The sequence below is a fragment of the Sebastes umbrosus genome, chromosome 13, assembly GCF_015220745.1.
Source record: "Sebastes umbrosus isolate fSebUmb1 chromosome 13, fSebUmb1.pri, whole genome shotgun sequence".
In the NCBI taxonomy this organism is placed as follows: Eukaryota; Metazoa; Chordata; class Actinopteri; order Perciformes; family Sebastidae; genus Sebastes; species Sebastes umbrosus.
The window spans coordinates 7,044,148-7,062,545 of record NC_051281.1 but is presented as its reverse complement, the minus strand read 5'-3'; the positions used below and the strand labels follow the sequence as shown (position 1 = coordinate 7,062,545).

General features: G+C 38.3%; 3 protein-coding genes across 3 annotated transcripts; all 3 read right to left on the bottom strand.

Annotated features, from left to right (window-relative positions):
- Nucleotides 1-3,158: 3,158 nt before the first annotated feature.
- Nucleotides 3,159-4,085, bottom strand: LOC119499694 (olfactory receptor 6K3-like). The gene has a single exon (XM_037788850.1). The coding sequence runs from the start codon at nucleotides 4,083-4,085 to the stop codon at nucleotides 3,159-3,161; it is 927 nt and encodes a 308-aa protein (XP_037644778.1).
- A 3,413-nt stretch (nucleotides 4,086-7,498) lies between these two features.
- Nucleotides 7,499-8,425, bottom strand: LOC119499698 (olfactory receptor-like protein DTMT). Its single transcript, XM_037788853.1, has one exon. The coding sequence runs from the start codon at nucleotides 8,423-8,425 to the stop codon at nucleotides 7,499-7,501; it is 927 nt and encodes a 308-aa protein (XP_037644781.1).
- Nucleotides 8,426-12,076: 3,651 nt separating this feature from the next.
- On the bottom strand, nucleotides 12,077-13,003 carry LOC119499697 (olfactory receptor 13C2-like). The gene has a single exon (XM_037788852.1). It carries the CDS (start codon nucleotides 13,001-13,003, stop codon nucleotides 12,077-12,079), a length of 927 nt encoding a protein of 308 aa, XP_037644780.1.
- Nucleotides 13,004-18,398: the final 5,395 nt, after the last annotated feature.

The following is an 18,398-nucleotide window of genomic DNA, read 5'->3' as shown; positions in this document are numbered from 1 at the left end:
CTTAAACCAGTTGACTGATCAGTTGCAGTGTACCAAAAGAGGACAAGTATGGACCAGCTCCTGGGCCTCTTCCTTTGTCCAGTATGAAGTTGGCAGAGCTTACCACTCTTTCAGCCGTCCCTGCACAGCACATGCTCAGTGTCCCATGAAGCTGTCGGAGATGACTAACTCCAGCACTCCATGTCTGGCGAACATAGCCATCAGCTTTCTCGTGACAGTTACTGTGGTAGTAAACAACAAAACAAGTCTCTGTCGGAACTACAGAGACTTGTTTGTTGCAGGATTTGATGTACCATGTAGTACAATCCTTGAGTTCATGAATGTCCTCTCCATGTTCATTAAAGATCACTTCACTGCCTCTTTGAACTGTTGCTGTCAGGGAAGCGCTGTGTCAGGGGTCTCAGCCAACTTCAAGCCAGGTACTGAGTTGGGAGTCTGAGCTGACTTCAAGACAGGTCCTGAGTCGGGAGCCTGAGCTGACTCCAAGCCAGGTCCTGAGTCAGGAGTCTGAGCTGACTCCAAGACAGTTTGCGTGTCGGGTGTACCAGCCCTCTTGTCTCTGATTTTGGTTTCTATGCTTTGGGATTTTCTGTTATATTCCTTGTCTCTTTCATTCTAGTGTTTCCTGTTTTATTTTTATAAGTTCTCTCCTGTTGTGTCTTGTCTGGTTTTACTTCCTGCCTTTGTTTTTTTCCCGCCTTTGTGATTGTCTGGCTCACCCTGATTTGTTCCACCTGTTTTTAATCATCCTGCTCTCCATATGCATTTAGTTTGTGTGTTTCCCCTGTTTCACTGTCAGTTCATTGTCATATTGAGTTCATATTCAGGTTTTTTTCCAGTGTTTTGTAATTCAAGTTTATTCCTTTTGACAATAATTTGTGGATTGTCTTTTCTGTAACCTGCAGCATTTCGTGTTCTACGTAAGTTTTTTCATTATGAAATCATTGTACTCTGACTGTTGCCTCCTCATCCTTACTTGCGTTGGGGTCCAAACCTGTTATCCTGAAAACCTGACAGTTTCATTTCCCTCTACAAACATAGTAGTTTTAAGCCCAACCATGTTGTTTTTTCCTAAACCTAACTAAGTGGTTTTGTTGCCTAAACCTAAAGTGACGCCAAGGGGCGTGACAAAGCGTCAGTATGGGACGAGTTGGGATGAAAATGTGTTTAATTTAGGGATGGTTACCGAAACCTGGTATTAAGGGGCTGAAGACCGTAGTATTTATTATCACGCTAACGCCTCTCCCCTTCTCCATGTCAGGGCTGTGGAGGAGCTCTCCACATACACACAGCAAAGCCAGCTAACAGCAGATCGGAGAGGCCGCGGTGGAGACGGTGAAGTGAAGATTTGATACTACACTTGTTATTATAAGTAAGTCAAAAAAAACCTTTGCAAGTATAAAGCCAATAATTTATTAATGCACCTGTTCAACAAGCTCATGACCTATAGGTGAGGGTTGGAGCGTAGATGGAGTGGTAAATCAAGAGCTTTGCTTTCCGGCTCAGCTCCCTCTTCACCACAATGGTCCAGTACAGGGCCCGTATAACTGCAGACGGCCAAACTGTCATGGCCATTTTCAATGCGGTTCCTTGACCTCTGACCTCAAGTTATGTGAATGAAAACGGGTTCTATGGGTACCCACGAGTCTCCCCTTTACAGACATGCCCACTTTATGATAATCACATGCAGTTTGGGGCAAGTCATAGTCAAGTCAGCACACTGACACACTGACAGCTGTTGTTGCCTGTTGTTAATTGATTTCCAATAATAAATATATACATATATTTGCATAAAGCAGCATATTTGTCCACTCCCATGTTGATAAGAGTATTAAATATTTGACAAATCTCCCTTTAAGGTACATTTTGAACAGATAAAAAATGTGATTAATTTGCAATTAATCACGATTAACTATGGACAATCATGTGATTAAATATTTTAATCGATTGACAGCTCTATTTAGGATACATCTTGTTAATCTTTTTTTTTTTTAATAATGTAATCTGTGTATGACCTTGAACTGAATCAGCTGTTACCTGGCATTAATTGAACTTAAGTGAATCCTATCCATCCACTTCTTCCACACCTGCTCTGTCAACTCAACACCAAGATCTGCCTCCCAGGCAGATTTGATATGGTTTGATGATGCAGCAGTAATATTAGAAAACAACAACACAAATTTTGATACAAGCTGTTGAGAACGAGGATGTTATTTCATTAAAGCATTAAAATGGTGTTCCTTGGGTTGGTTATCAAAATGTGAGAAAGGGAGATTTCTCAAATATTTAATACTCTTATCAACATGGGAGTTGGCAAATATGCTTGCTTTATATAAATGTATGTATGTACTTATTATTGGAAATCAATTAACAAAACAAAACAATGATAAATATTGTCCGGAAACCATCACAGGTACTGCATTTAGCATAAAAAATATGCTCAAATCATAACATGGCAAACTTTTTATTTATTTGACCTTTATTTAACCAGATAAAATCAAACTGCAGCCCAACAGGCAACAACAGCTGTCAGTGTGTCAGTGTGCTGACTTGACTATGACTTGACCCAAACTGCATGTGATTATCATAAAGTGGGAATGTCTGTAAAGGGGAGAATTTCTGAATTTAAAGACAACCAGGCTTACGTAGGAAATGTAGAGCTAATATGCACACTTCAATATTTGTTAAGTCATATCGTCATCGCAATATTGAACAATGTTATCACAGATTTTCCTCATAACGTGCAGGCCTAGTGTACAAATCGATTCAGATCCCGTAAAGGTTTGTTGCATGTCAACCGACCCACCCATGTTGCTGAAACACGTGGACACTATAGCCCAATGTCACATTTATATTATGGGAGAAACCTTAGGAGAGGCCATTCAAAGTGACATGCTCCCTCTTAAGACAGTCAATTAACAACAATTAACAAAAACGTATTTATTTAATAACTGCAGCATATAAATGAATCATTACATTGTTCAAACTGAAGATACTCTTTGCTGTTTCCGTAAAAAGGATCTTTACAATGTGGAAACAAATCCTTACATACCTTCCAAAGATCATTACATTCACATCTCTGCATTATTATCACAGAAGAAATGACTGCACATTAGCATCACTAACATCATTATTACTGTAAGATCACTTTTAATACATTAGACCAGTTTGGCTTGACAGAACAACCTCTTCAGGTGTTTAGAGATTTCTTTCATTTTTAGTCCGTATATAATTGGATTAAAGAGAGGATGATACAAAACGATTTGTAAAGTCATTATGGAATTCACAATTTTTGGAAAATTAGATCCTACTCGAACTATCGCGATATCATATGCACTCAAACAGGAAAAGCTGATTAAAACCAACAGGTGAGGTAAACAGGTCTCTGCTGCTTTTTTCCTGACTTCTCTACAACTTCGATGGGTTATTATAAGTATTTTTGTGTATGTAAAAATAATGAAGAGCATAGGCAGAATTGCAAGATTTAATAAAGCAACAACACCATTTATAGTAATTAATCTTGAACTTACACATTGAAGTTTATAAATTGCATTGTTACAAAATATTCCTTGTAAAGTTAAGTTACACAGTTTAGTTTCAGCACTCAGTATTGTTGGGAGTGCAATATGACAAGCAGGTAGAAGCCAAGCAAAAAACAGGAAAATACTCACCGTGTTTTTTGTCATGATAGTTGGATATTGCAGAGGTTTACATATAGACACATACCTGTCATAGGCCATGGCTGACAACAGTAAGAATTCTGAACTGCCTACAGCATAAAATATATAAAATTGAAAGAGACAGGCAGAATAAGATGTAATCTGTTTTTCAGATAAAATGTCAACCAAAAGCTTTGGGTAAATAGCAGTGCTATAAACAACCGAGTTCAGTAATAAAGCTGCAATGAAAATGTACATAGGCTCATGGAGATTCTTGTGTATAAAGATAAGGTACAGAATAGTAGAATTACTGCATATTATTAGAATATATACTGTGAATATAACCAAAAAATAAACATATCTGTATTTCTTAACTTCCACATGCCCACCAAGAGTTATATATGTTGCATTTAACTTATCATCCATTATGGTTGTCTAAAATATATGTTCAGTAATAAAACCGGAAGATTTTATATCCGGCATACATGAATTAAACTATGAAAAGAAGTCTCACTTTGATGATAATACATAACATCCAACCTGTACTGAAGCATCCTATTCATTCACAGAAAGGCACTTGGTGTTTGTCCATCTCCAGAATTCAGAAAGTGAACTGTTTCAGTCTGTGGAAAGTTTTTATTAAATTGCTTCACCCTCCAAGGATCTCATTAAATTGTTTTACCTCTTTTGAGCATTACGCAATCTTTCCAACTTAAAATATTGGCCGTAGTATTCCACAACAACTTAACAGCCCTCATGGTTTCACGCGAATGGTCGCAATGGTCTGCCATGGCCTGTTTTGTATCTGATGAGAGGAGTGATTTGAGGCATGTTGTTCCTGGCATAGGGGAAATCTTTTCCCATGCGAGTCGTCACAGTCATGGCCATCAGCTTCTTCGTGACAGTTACTGTGGTAGTAAACAACAAAACAAGTCTCTGTCGGAACAACATTACCCACACAGAATGTGATGTACCATGTAGTACAATCCTTGAGTTCATCAATGTCTTCTCCATGTTCATGAAAGATCACTTCCCTGCCTCTTTGAACTGTTGCTGTCAGGGAAGCGCTGTGTCAGGGGTCTCAGCCGACTTCAAGCCAGGTACTGAGTTGGGAGTCTGAGCTGACTTCAAGACAGGTCCTGAGTCGGGAGCCTGAGCTGACTCCAAGCCAGGTCCTGAGTCAGGAGTCTGAGCTGACTCCAAGACAGTTTGAGTGTCGGGGGTACCAGCCCTCTTGTCCCTGATTTTGGTTTCTAGGCTTTGGGGTTTTCTGTTATATTCCTTGTCTCTTTCATTCTAGTGTTTCCTGTTTTATTTTGATAAGTTCACTCCTGTTGTGTCTTGTCTGGTTTACTTCCTGCCTTTGTTTTTTTCCCGTCTTTGTGATTGTCTGGCTCACCATGATCTGTTCCACCTGTGTTGAATCATCCTGCTCTCCATATGCATTTAGTTTGTGTGTTTCCCCTGTTTCACTGTCAGTTCATTGTCATATTGAGTTCATATTGAGGTTTTATTCCAGTGTTTTGTAGTTCAAGTTTATTCCTTTTGACCATACATTGTGGATTGTCTTTTCTGTAACCTGCCGCATTTTGTGTTCTACGTACGTTTTTTTCATTTGAAATCATTGTACTCTGACTGTTGCCTCCTCATCCTTACTTGCGTTGGGGTCCAAGCCTGTTATCCTGAATACCTGACAGTTTCATTTCCCTCTACAAACATAGTAGTTTTAAGCCCAACCATGTTGTTTTTTCCTAAACCTAACTAAGTGGTTTTGTTGCCTAAACCTAAAGTGACGCCAAGGGGCGTGACAAAGCATCAGTATGGGACGAGTTGGGATGAAAATGTGTTTAATTTAGGGATGGTTACCGAAACCTGGTATTAAGGTGCTGAAGACCGTCGTATTTATTATCACGCTAACGCCTCTCCCCTTCTCCATGTCCTGGCTGTGGAGGAGCTCTCCACATACACACAGCAAAGCCAGCTAACAGCAGATCGGAGAGGCCGCGGTGGAGACGGTGAAGTGAAGATTTGATACTACACTTGTTATTATAAGTAAGTCAAAAAAAACCTTTGCAAGTATAAAGCCAATAATTTATTAATGCACCTGTTCAACAAGATCATGACCTATAGGTGAGGGTTGGAGCGTAGATGGAGTGGTAAATCAAGAGCTTTGCTTTCCGGCTCAGCTCCCTCTTCACCACAATGGTCCGGTACAGGGGCCCGTATAACTGCAGACGGCCAAACTGTCATGGCCATTTTCAATGCGGTTCCTTGACCTCAGACCTCAAGTTATGTGAATGAAAACGGGTTCTATGGGTACCCACGAGTCTCCCCTTTACAGACATGCCCACTTTATGATAATCACATGCAGTTTGGGGCAAGTCATAGTCAAGTCAGCACACTGACACACTGACAGCTGTTGTTGCCTGTTGTTAATTGATTTCCAATAATAAATATATACATATATTTGCATAAAGCAGCATATTTGTCCACTCCCATGTTGATAAGAGTATTAAATATTGGACAAATCTCCCTTTAAGGTACATTTTGAACAGATAAAAAATGTGATTAATTTGCAATTAATCACGATTAACTATGGACAATCATGTGATTAAATATTTTAATCGATTGACAGCTCTATTTAGGATACATCTTGTTAATCTTTTTTTTTTTTAATAATGTAATCTGTGTATGACCTTGAACTGAATCAGCTGTTACCTGACATTAATTGAACTTAAGTGAATCCTATCCATCCCCTCCTTCCACACCTGCTCTGTCAACTCAACACCAAGATCTGCCTCCCAGGCAGATTTGATATGGTTTGATGATGCAGCAGTAATATTAGAAAACAACAACACAAATTTTGATACAAGCTGTTGAGAACGAGGATGTTATTTCATTAAAGCATTAAAATGGTGTTCCTTGGGTTGGTTATCAAAATGTGAGAAAGGGAGATTTCTCAAATATTTAATACTCTTATCAACATGGGAGTTGGCAAATATGCTTGCTTTATATAAATGTATGTATGTACTTATTATTGGAAATCAATTAACAAAACAAAACAATGATAAATATTGTCCGGAAACCATCACAGGTACTGCATTTAGCATAAAAAATATGCTCAAATCATAACATGGCAAACTTTTTATTTATTTGACCTTTATTTAACCAGATAAAATCAAACTGCAGCCCAACAGGCAACAACAGCTGTCAGTGTGTCAGTGTGCTGACTTGACTATGACTTGACCCAAACTGCATGTGATTATCATAAAGTGGGAATGTCTGTAAAGGGGAGAATTTCTGAATTTAAAGACAACCAGGCTTACGTAGGAAATGTAGAGCTAATATGCACACTTCAATATTTGTTAAGTCATATCGTCATCGCAATATTGAACAATGTTATCACAGATTTTCCTCATAACGTGCAGGCCTAGTGTACAAATCGATTCAGATCCCGTAAAGGTTTGTTGCATGTCAACCGACCCACCCATGTTGCTGAAACACGTGGACACTATAGCCCAATGTCACATTTATATTATGGGAGAAACCTTAGGAGAGGCCATTCAAAGTGACATGCTCCCTCTTAAGACAGTCAATTAACAACAATTAACAAAAACGTATTTATTTAATAACTGCATCATATAAATGAATCATTACATTGTTCAAACTGAAGATACTCTTTGCTGTTTCCGTAAAAAGGATCTTTACAATGTGGAAATAAATCCTTACATACCTTCCAAAGATCATAACATTCACATCTCTGCATTATTATCACAGAAGAAATGACTGCACATTAGCATCACTAACATCATTATTACTGTAAGATCACTTTTAATACATTAGACCAGTTTGGCTTGACAGAACAACCTCTTCAGGTGTTTAGAGATTTCTTTCATTTTTAGTCCGTATATAATTGGATTAAAGAGAGGATGATACAAAGCCATTTGTAATGTCATTATGGAATTCACAATTGTTGGAAAATTAGATCCCAGTCGAGCTATCGCGATATCATATGCACACAAACAGGAAAAGCTGATTAAAACCAACAGGTGAGGTAAACAGGTCTCTGCTGCTTTTTTCCTGACTTCTCTGCAACTTCGATGGGTTATTATAAGTATTTTTGTGTATGTAAAAATAATGAAGAGCATAGGCAGAATTGCAAGATCTAATAAACCAACAACACCATATATAGTAATTACTCTTGAACTTACACATTGAAGTTTATAAATTGCATTGCTACAAAATATTCCTTTTAAAGTTAAGCTACACAGTTTAGTTTCAGCACTCAGTATTATTGGGAGTACAGTATGACAAGCAGGCAGAAGCCAAGCAAAAAACAGGAAAATACTCACCGTGTTTTTTGTCATGATAGTTGGATATTGCAGAGGTTTACATATAGACACATACCTGTCATAGGCCATGGCTGACAACAGGAAGAATTCTGAACTGGCTACAGCATAAACTATATAAAATTGAAAGAGACAGGCTGAATATGATATGATCTGTTTTTCAGATAAAATGTCAACCAAAAGCTTTGGGTAAATAGCAGTGCTTAAAACAACCGAGTTCAGTAATAAAGCTGCAATGAAAATGTACATAGGCTCATGGAGATTCTTGTGTATAAAGATAAGGTACAGAATAGTAGAATTACTGCATATTATTAGAATATATACTGTGAATATAACCAAAAAATAAACATATCTGTATTTCTTAACTTCCACATGCCCACCAAGAGTTATATATGTTGAATTCAACTCATCGTCCATTAAAGTTGTCTAAAATATATGTTCAGTAATAAAACCGGAAGATGTTATATCCGGCATACATGAATTAAACTATGAAAAGAAGTCTCACTTTGATGATAATACATAACATCCAACCTGTACTGAAGCATCTTATTCATTCACAGAAAGGCACTTGGTGTTTGTCCATCTCCAGAATTCAGAAAGTGAACTGTTTCAGTCTGTGGAAAGTTTTTATTAAATTGCTTCACCCTTCAAGGATCTCATTAAATTGTTTTACCTCTTTTGAGCATTACGCAATCTTTCCAACTCAAAATATCGGCCGTAGTATTCCACAACAACTTAATAGCCCTCTTTGTTTCACGCGAATGGTCGCAATGGTCTGCCATGGCCTGTTTGGTATCTGATGAGAGGTGAGATTTGATGCATGTTGTTCCTGGCATAGGGAAAATCTTTTCCCATGCGAGTCGTCACAGTCAGGCAGGTCCTTTTTATGTAGTGTGTTTGCTTGTGGTAGGGGCAACTCAACCTCCTTCTCATTAGGAGCTGCTTAGATGACTTAAACCAGTTGACTGATAAGTTGCAGTGTACCAAAAGAGGACAAGTATGGACCAGCTCTTGGGCCTCTTCCTTTGTCCAGTATGAAGTTGGCAGAGCTTACCACTCTTTCAGCCGTCCCTGCACAGCACATGCTCAGTGTCCCATGAAGCTGTCGGAGATGACTAACTCCAGCACTCCATGTCTGGCGAACATGGCCATCAGCTTTCTCGTGACAGTTACTGTGGTAGTAAACAACAAAACAAGTCTCTGTCGGAACTACAGAGACTTGTTTGTTGCAGGATTTGATGTACCATGTAGTACAATCCTTGAGTTCATCAATGTCCTCTCCATGTTCATTAAAGATCACTTCACTGCCTCTTTGAACTGTTGCTGTCAGGGAAGCGCTGTGTCAGGGGTCTCAGCCGACTTCAAGCCAGGTACTGAGTTGGGAGTCTGAGCTGACTTCAAGACAGGTCCTGAGTCGGGAGTCTGAGCTGACTCCAAGCCAGGTCCTGAGTCAGGAGTCTGAGCTGACTCCAAGACAGTTTGCGTGTCGAAGGGTACCAGCCCTCTTGTCCCTGATTTTGGTTTCTATGCTTTGGGATTTTCTGTTATATTCCTGGTCTCTTTCATTCTAGTGTTTCCTGTTTTATTTTGATAAGTTCTCTCCTGTTGTGTCTTGTCTGGTTTTACTTCCTGCCTTTGTTTTTTTCCCGCCTTTGTGATTGTCTGGCTCATCCTGATTTGTTCCACCTGTGTTTAATCATCCTGCTCTCCATATACATTTAGTTTGTGTGTTTCCCCTGTTTCACTGTCAGTTCATTGTCATATTGAGTTCATATTGAATTTTTATTCCAGTGTTTTGTAGTTCAAGTTTATTCCTTTTGACCATACTTTGTGGATTGTCTTTTCTGTAACCTGCCTGCCGGACCTGCCGCATTTCGTGTTCTACGTACGTTTTTTTCATTTGAAATCATTGTACTCTGACTGTTGCCTCCTCATCCTTACTTGCGTTGGGGTCCAAGCCTGTTATCCTGAATACCTGACAGTTTCATTTCCCTCTACAAACATAGTAGTTTTAAGCCCAACCATGTTGTTTTTTCCTAAACCTAACTAAGTGGTTTTGTTGCCTAAACCTAAAGTGACGCCAAGGGCGTGACAAAGCGTCAATATGTGACGAGTTGGGATGAAAATGTGTTTAATTTAGGGATGGTTACCGAAACTTGGTATTAAGGGGCTAAAGACCGTAGTATTTATTATCACGCTAACGCCTCTCCCCTTCTCCATGTCAGGGCTGTGGAGGAGCTCTCCACATACACACAGCAAAGCCAGCTAACAGCAGATCGGAGAGGCCGCGGTGGAGACAGTGAAGTGAAGATTTGATACTACACTTGTTATTATAAGTAAGTCAAAAAAAACCTTTGCAAGTATAAAGCCAATAATTTATTAATGCACCTGTTCAACAAGCTCATGACCTATAGGTGAGGGTTGGAGCGTAGATGGAGTGGTAAATCAAGAGCTTTGCTTTCCGGCTCAGCTCCCTCTTCACCACAATGGTCCGGTACAGGGCCCGTATAACTGCAGACGGCCAAACTGTCATGGCCATTTTCAATGCGGTTCCTTGACCTCTGACCTCAAGTTATGTGAATGAAAACGGGTTCTATGGGTACCCACGAGTCTCCCCTTTACAGACATGCCCACTTTATGATAATCACATGCAGTTTGGGTCAAGTCATAGTCAAGTCAGCACACTGACACACTGACAGCTGTTGTTGCCTGTTGTTAATTGATTTCCAATAATAAATATATACATATATTTGCATAAAGCAGCATATTTGTCCACTCCCATGTTGATAAGAGTATTAAATATTTGACAAATCTCCCTTTAAGGTACATTTTGAACAGATAAAAAATGTGTGATTAATTTGCAATTAATCACGATTAACTATGGACAATCATGCGATTAAATATTTTAATCGATGGACAGCTCTATTTAGGATACATCTTGTTAATCTTTTTTTTTTTTAATAATGTAATCTGTGTATGACCTTGAACTGAATCAGCTGTTACCTGGCATTAATTGAACTTAAGTGAATCCTCTCCATCCCCTCCTTCCACACCTGCTCTGTCAACTCAACACCAAGATCTGCCTCCCAGGCAGATTTGATATGGTTTGATGATGCAGCAGTAATATCAGAAAACAACAACACAAATTTTGATACAAGCTGTTGAGAACGAGGATGTTATTTCATTAAAGCATTAAAATAGTGTTCCTTGGGTTGGTTATCAAAATGTGAGAAAGGGAGATTTGTCAAGTATTTAATACTCTTATCAACATGGGAGTTGGCAAATATGCTTGCTTTATATAAATGTATGTATATATTTATTATTGGAAATCAATTAACAACACAAAACAATGACATCATAACATGGCAAACTTTTTATTTTTTTGACCTTTATTTAACCAGGTAAAATCAAACTGCAGCCCAACAGGCAACAACAGCTGTCAGTGTGTCAGTGTGCTGACTTGACTATGACTTGCCCCAAACTGCATGTGATTATCATAAAGTGGGCATGTCTGTAAAGGGGAGAAATTCTGAATTTAAAGACAACCAGGCTGACGTAGGAAATGTGTAGCTAATATGCACACTTCAATATTTGTTAAGTCATATCATCATCGCAATATTGAACAATGTTATTACAGATTTTCCTCATAACGTGCAGGCCTAGTGTACAAATGGATTCAGATCCCGTAAAGGTTTGTTGCATGTCAACCGACCCACCCATGTTTCTGAAACACGTGGACACTATAGCCCAATGTCACATTTATATTATGGGAGAAACCTTAGGAGAGGCCATTCAAAGTGACATGCTCCCTCTTAAGACAGTCAATTAACAACAATTAACAAAAATGTATTTATTTAATAACTGCAGCATGTAAATGAATCATTACATTGTTCAAACTGAAGATACTCTTTGCTGTTTCCGTAAAATGGATCTTTACAATGTGGAAACAAATCCTTACATACTTTCCAAAGATCATAACATTCACATCTCTGCATTATTATCACAGAAGAAATGACTGCACATTAGAATCACTAACATCATTATTACTGTAAGATCACTTTTAATACATTAGACCAGTTTGGCTTGACAGAACAACCTCTTCAGGTGTTTAGAGATTTCTTTCATTTTTAGTCCGTATATAATTGGATTAAAGAGAGGATGATACAAAACGGTTTGTAAAGTCATTATGAAATTCACAATTTTTGGAAAATTAGATCCCAGTCGAACTATCACAACATCATATGCACACAAACAGGAAAAGCTGATTAAAACCAACAGGTGAGGTAAACAGGTCTCTGCTGCTTTTTTCCTGACTTCTCTACAACTTCGATATGTTATTATAAGTATCCTGGTGTAAGTAAAAAGTATGAAGAGCACAGGGAAAACCGCAAAAATTAGCAGAGCAACATAGCCGTATATAGTCCGTACTTTTGTAGTCACACAGTGGAGACTGTAAATTGCATTGTTACAAAAAATTCCCTCTAAAGTTAAATTGCACAGTTTCATATCAGCGCTCATTATTACTGGGACTGAAGTCTGACAAGCCGGCAGAAGCCAAGCTAAAACCAGGAAAATACTCACAGTGTTTTTTCTCATGATAGTTGGATATTGCAGAGGTTTACATATAGAAACATATCTGTCATAAGACATGGCTGACAACAGTAAGAACTCTGTACCACATAAGGTGTAGCATAGGAAAAACTGAAAAAGACAGGCTGAATATGATATGATCTGTTTTTCAGATAAATAGTCGATTAACAACTTTGGGTACATAGCAGTGCTGAAAGCAACAGAGTTCAGTAGCAAAGCCGCAATAAAAACGTACATAGGCTCATGGAGGTTTTCGTGTATCCAGATAAGGTACACAATAGTGAAATTAAATAAGATTATTAGAATATATGCTATAAACATGATAAAAAAATAAAGATATCTGTATGTGTGCACTTCCACATGCCCACCAAGAGTTATATATGTTACGTTAAGTTCATCATCCATTATTGTTGTCTGAATTAAAATGTTCAGTAATAAAACAGGCTGATTAAATAACCAGCATACATTAATGAAAATTTATAAAATAAATAAAGCTCACGATAATACTAACATTTATTCTATACTGGAGTGTCTTATTCATCCAGATACTTCTCCTTGAAATGCACTTTGGTGTGTGTTAATCTCCTAAATTCTAAAACTCAACCCAAAAGAGAAAAATAGAAAGAAAAAGACTGAATAAGATATTAACAGTTTTTCGGATAAAGAGTTAAGCAGATGTTTTGGGTAGATTGTAATGATAAAAAGAACACAGTTAAATAGCAAAGCTGCAATAAATGTATATAGGATCATGGATGTTTTTGTGACTCCAGATAAGGTACACAACAGTAGAAATACTGTTTATTATTAGAATATATACTCTGAACATTATGAAAAATAATCATAGCTGTATTTGTTAACTTCAACAGAGGCCTACTCAGTAAGCATTATATATAACATTTACCTCCGTTAATGTTCTCTAAAATGTTCAATAATAAAACAGGCAGATGACTTAATCAGTGTACATGAACAATAATTCAAAAAAGAAGTCTTACTATAACGATTATACCAACATTCAACCTGTACTGAAGCATCTTTCTCTTTCACAAATACTTGACCTTGAAATTCACTTTGGTGTGTGTTCATCTCCAAAATTCAGAAAGAATGAATGTGATTGTTCATGAAATGAGCTATTTGCATTGATGTAAAATTTTTATCAGATTGCTTCACCCTCCGGGGATTTCATTAAACTTGCCACCAAAGTAGATGCTAATATGTTAATGTGGGCCGAGAAGAGAGCCAAGGACTTGTGTGTGTTTGTCTAACAGGGGTTAGCCAACACACGGCAGTTCATAAAATTGTCACAAAATTGAATCTATATGATTCATGTACATAAACACAAATTTCCCTTTTTTTCGTGACGCTCCGCACAACTTTCAACAACACCAGTCTTTTCAAAATAAAACTACTTAGTTAGGTTTAGGAATGCATCGACTTGGTTAAGTTTAGGTAGCAAACTACTTAGTTAGGCTTAGGAATGCATTGACTTGGTTAGGTTTAGGTAATAAACTACTTAGTTAGTTTTAGGAGTACATCGACTTGGTTAGATTTAGGTGGCAAACTACTTAGTTAGGTTTAGGAATGCATTGACTTGGTTAGATTTAGGTAGCAAACTACTTAGTTAGGTTTAGGAATGCATTGACTTGGTTAGGTTTAGGTAATAAACTACTTAGTTAGTTTTAGGAGTACATCGACTTGCTAAGGTTTAGGTAGCAAACTACTTAGTTAGGTTTAGGAATGCATCGACTTGGTTAGGTTTAGGTAATAAACTACTTAGTTAGTTTTAGGAATGCATCGACTTGGTTAGGTTTAGGTAGCAAACTACTTAGTTAGGCTTAGGAATGCATTGACTTGGTTAGGTTTAGGTAATAAACTACTTAGTTAGTTTTAGGAGTACATCGACTTGGTTAGGTTTAGGTGGCAAACTACTTAGTGAGGCTTAGGAATGCATTGACTTGGTTAGGTTTAGGTAATAAACTACTTAGTTAGTTTTAGGAGTACATCGACTTGCTAAGGTTTAGGTAGCAAACTACTTAGTTAGGTTTAGGAATGCATTGACTTGGTTAGGTTTAGGTAATAAACTACTTAGTTAGTTTTAGGATTACATCGACTTGGTTAGGTTTAGGTAGCAAACTTCTTAGTTAAGCTTAGGAATGCATTGACTTGGTTAGGTTTAGGTAATAAACTACTTAGTTAGTTTTAGGAGTACATCGACTTGGTTAGGTTTAGGTAGCAAACTACTTAGTTAGGCTTAGGAATGCATCGACTTTGTTAGGTTTACGTAACAAACTACTTAGGCTTAGGAATGCATTGACTTGGTTAGGTTTAGGTAATAAACTACTTAGTTAGTTTTAGGAATGCATTGACTTGGTTAGGTTTAGGCAACAAACTACTTAGTTAGGTTTAGGAGTACATCGACTTGGTTAGGTTTAAGCAGCAAACTACTTAGTTAGGCTTAGGAATGCATCAACTTGGTTAGGTTTAGGTAGCAAACTACTTAGTTAGGCTTAGGAATGCATCAACTTGGTTAGGTTTAGGTAGCAAACTACTTAGGCTTAGGAATGCATTGACTTGGTTAGGTTTAGGTAACAAACTACTTAGTTAGGTTTAGGAGTACATCGACTTGGTTAGGTTTAGGCAGCAAACTACTTAGTTAGGCTTAGGAATGCATCAACTTGGTTAGGTTTAGGTAGCAAACTACTTAGTTAGGCTTAGGAATGCATCGACTTGGTTAGGTTTAGGTAGCAAACTACTTAGTTAGGCTTAGGAATGCATCAACTTGGTTAGGTTTAGGTAGCAAACTACTTAGGCTTAGGAATGCATTGACTTGGTAAGGTTTAGGCAACAAAATACTTAGTTAGGTCTGGGAATGCATCGACTTGGTTAGGATTAGGCAACAAAACTACTTAGTTAGGTTAGGAATGCATTGACTTGGTTAGGTTTAGGTAGCAAACTACTTAGTTAGGCTTAGGAATGCATTGGCTTGGTTAGGTTTAGGCAACAAACTACTTAGTTAGGTTTAGGAGTACATCGACTTGGTTAGGTTTATGTAGCAAACTACTTAGTTAGGCTTAGGAATGCATTGACTTCGTTAGGTTTAGGTAACAAACTACTTAGTTAGCTTTAGGAAAAGATTGTGATGTGGGTTAAAATAACACCGGAAATGCCGTAACTTAAGTACGGAAGTTCTGTGACAAAAACTACTTAGTTAGCTTTAGGAAAAGATCGTGGTTTGGGTTAAAAATAACTCAGGAAGTGCCGTAATTTAAGTACAGAAGTTATGTAAGAAATTAATCAACTTTGACTTCTGGTTTCACAAAGGACACGAATACTGGTGTCCTGGGTGAAAGTTTTTTGACGCACCCATCCACCCCGACTTCCTGCCTACATGGCGTTTGCTGCTCTTTATACTTCCCAGTTCACAATTACATGGATTACATACGAATCGATTTCGTGCTGTCAATCACGAAAAAAAATGTGAAATTTGTGTCTTTGTACACAATTTCGTGACTATTTCCCAATCTGCTGTGCAACTGGGCTGGGTGAGCAGTAGAAATTACCCAAGGGGAGACAGAACTGAAGTTGAATAATTTATTCACAAATTATCTAATAAAAACTATATGTGCCTTGTGTAAAAATTATAAAAGTAAAGGTCTTTTTTTGTCCTGACTTGTCGCCGCAAGTCCGCTGCCACGTTCCCTTGTCCCGTCACAACATCGACCAGCCTCTCTCTCTCTCTTAGTCCAGTTCCAGCTCTATGGGCAAGCCGCTAGCACCATCCTTTCCGCTGCTGCTCAGGCCCTGTTCTAGACTGCTTTGAATGGGGGGGAAGAGATTTTGGTTGGTCAACAATGACTAGTGTTGAGTGATCTTTAAGACTGTAATGTGCACTCTGATTATGTTTTCATTAGGACTGTCAAAGTTAACACAATAATAACGCCATATCGTTTTAACGCCACTAATTTCTTTAATGCATTAATGCAACTTGCGATTTTTAGGTTGTAGCGGGCTCAGTTTTACAGCTATAGCGAAGATAGTGGTATCTTATGAAATTACAAAACCTAAGGAATCCATTGGTACCATGTCATACTAGTTTGTCAGGAAGGAGGCTAAATAACTTATACAACTTTCACACCAATGACCAGGGTTGGGCCAGGGTTAACTTACCGTGGTCCAACCCTCCTTTTGTCAATTCAAACCAAGCCAGTCAACCTGGGTTGAACCCTGGTCAGGACAATTAAAATACAACCAGGGTCAGAGCAATGCATACCAATTAGCTCAGGTGTTAGAAATGGGCAGGGGGGTTACACCTCTAGAGGATTATAGAGAGAGGGGATGATAGTGGCATCATCAAGACGTGAAAACATGAAATGTCACAGAATGATACATGTTTTTGGGATACAGTGTAAATATAGTACACACAGCATTGTTAGCTTTGTAAAATGTTTAACTATGTTGTATGTATGGAGCTGTAATGTTTGCAAAAACATTAAGACAACATACAGATTTACAGTATCTATTCATCAACATGAACCTTTTTTTCTCTGTCTATCTACAGCACCCATTTATCATATATTAGACTACATTGTGTTGTCTAATATGATAGTATAGACTACATTTACAAAAGGATTAGACACTTCTGAAGACTGAAATATATATTTCACTCACTCCGCCATCCCAGCAAAGATTTGCTTCATATAGTAGGGCTACTAAAGTTGTTCAGCTGGTCATGTGGCAACTGTTAGATAATGGAAAAGTTTGTCCATACAATAAAATTAGTTTATATTTCATTTAGTTTGCTAATTGTTTGATAATGTAATGAACCAAGGCTGGGTTTGTTACTTTATAACAGAGAGAACAGGCAACAGATGGATCTTTTTGCAGGTTTATTTTGAAAGATAAAAAGTTTAAAAAGGTAACGTTACAAATAGAAGATGTGTAAACACACTTTAAAAACAGATGCGAGTACAGCTGGCGGTACGGTGAGGTGGTTGGCTTACTATTAACACGGGGTGTTTTCGTGTAACGTAACGGCGGATGTCTCTCTCATTCAGCAGCCTTGTTATGTTCATTTAATGTTACACTACGTTGTCCCTCACCGGCCCGTCATCTACCGCCAACCCTGGTCTGACCCACCTCTCGACCTGGGTCGCAAAGGTGAGTCGATCAATGCGGGTTAACCCTTTCATATACACAACCAACCCTGGTTCAACCCTGGTTGAGTCCTCGGTGTGAAAGGGGTATTACTTGCACTACTTTGGCGATGAACATCTGGCATGGCCATATTCAAACGGGTCCCTTGACCTCTGACCTCCAGATATGTGAACGGAAATGGGTTCTATGGGTACCCACGAGTGTCCCCTTTACAGACATGCCCACTTTATGATAATCACATGCAGTTTGGGGCAAGTCATAGTCAAGTCAGCACACTGACACACTGACAGCTGTTGTTGACTGTTGGCGCTGCAGTTTGCCATGTTATGATTTGAGCATATTTTTTATGCTAGATGCAGTACTGTGAGGGTTTCTGGACAATAATTCACCCTCTTCAGCGAGCGGCACAGGAGCAACAGGGCCCCCTTGTTAGAGGTCTCCGCCTGTGCTTATAGAACTAGGGTTACAATATCATTACCTTTGTTCTAACTCACACAGGCGGAGCCCTCTACTGTACTCTATGGGTACAGTGGTGCAGCCCAGTGATCTCCAAATAAAGAGGTTTAAATCATCTGAATATCAGATTGTAAATAATCGGGTTTATGTCCAATCTGTGTGATCAGATGTCAGAGGATTTGAATTTAGCACA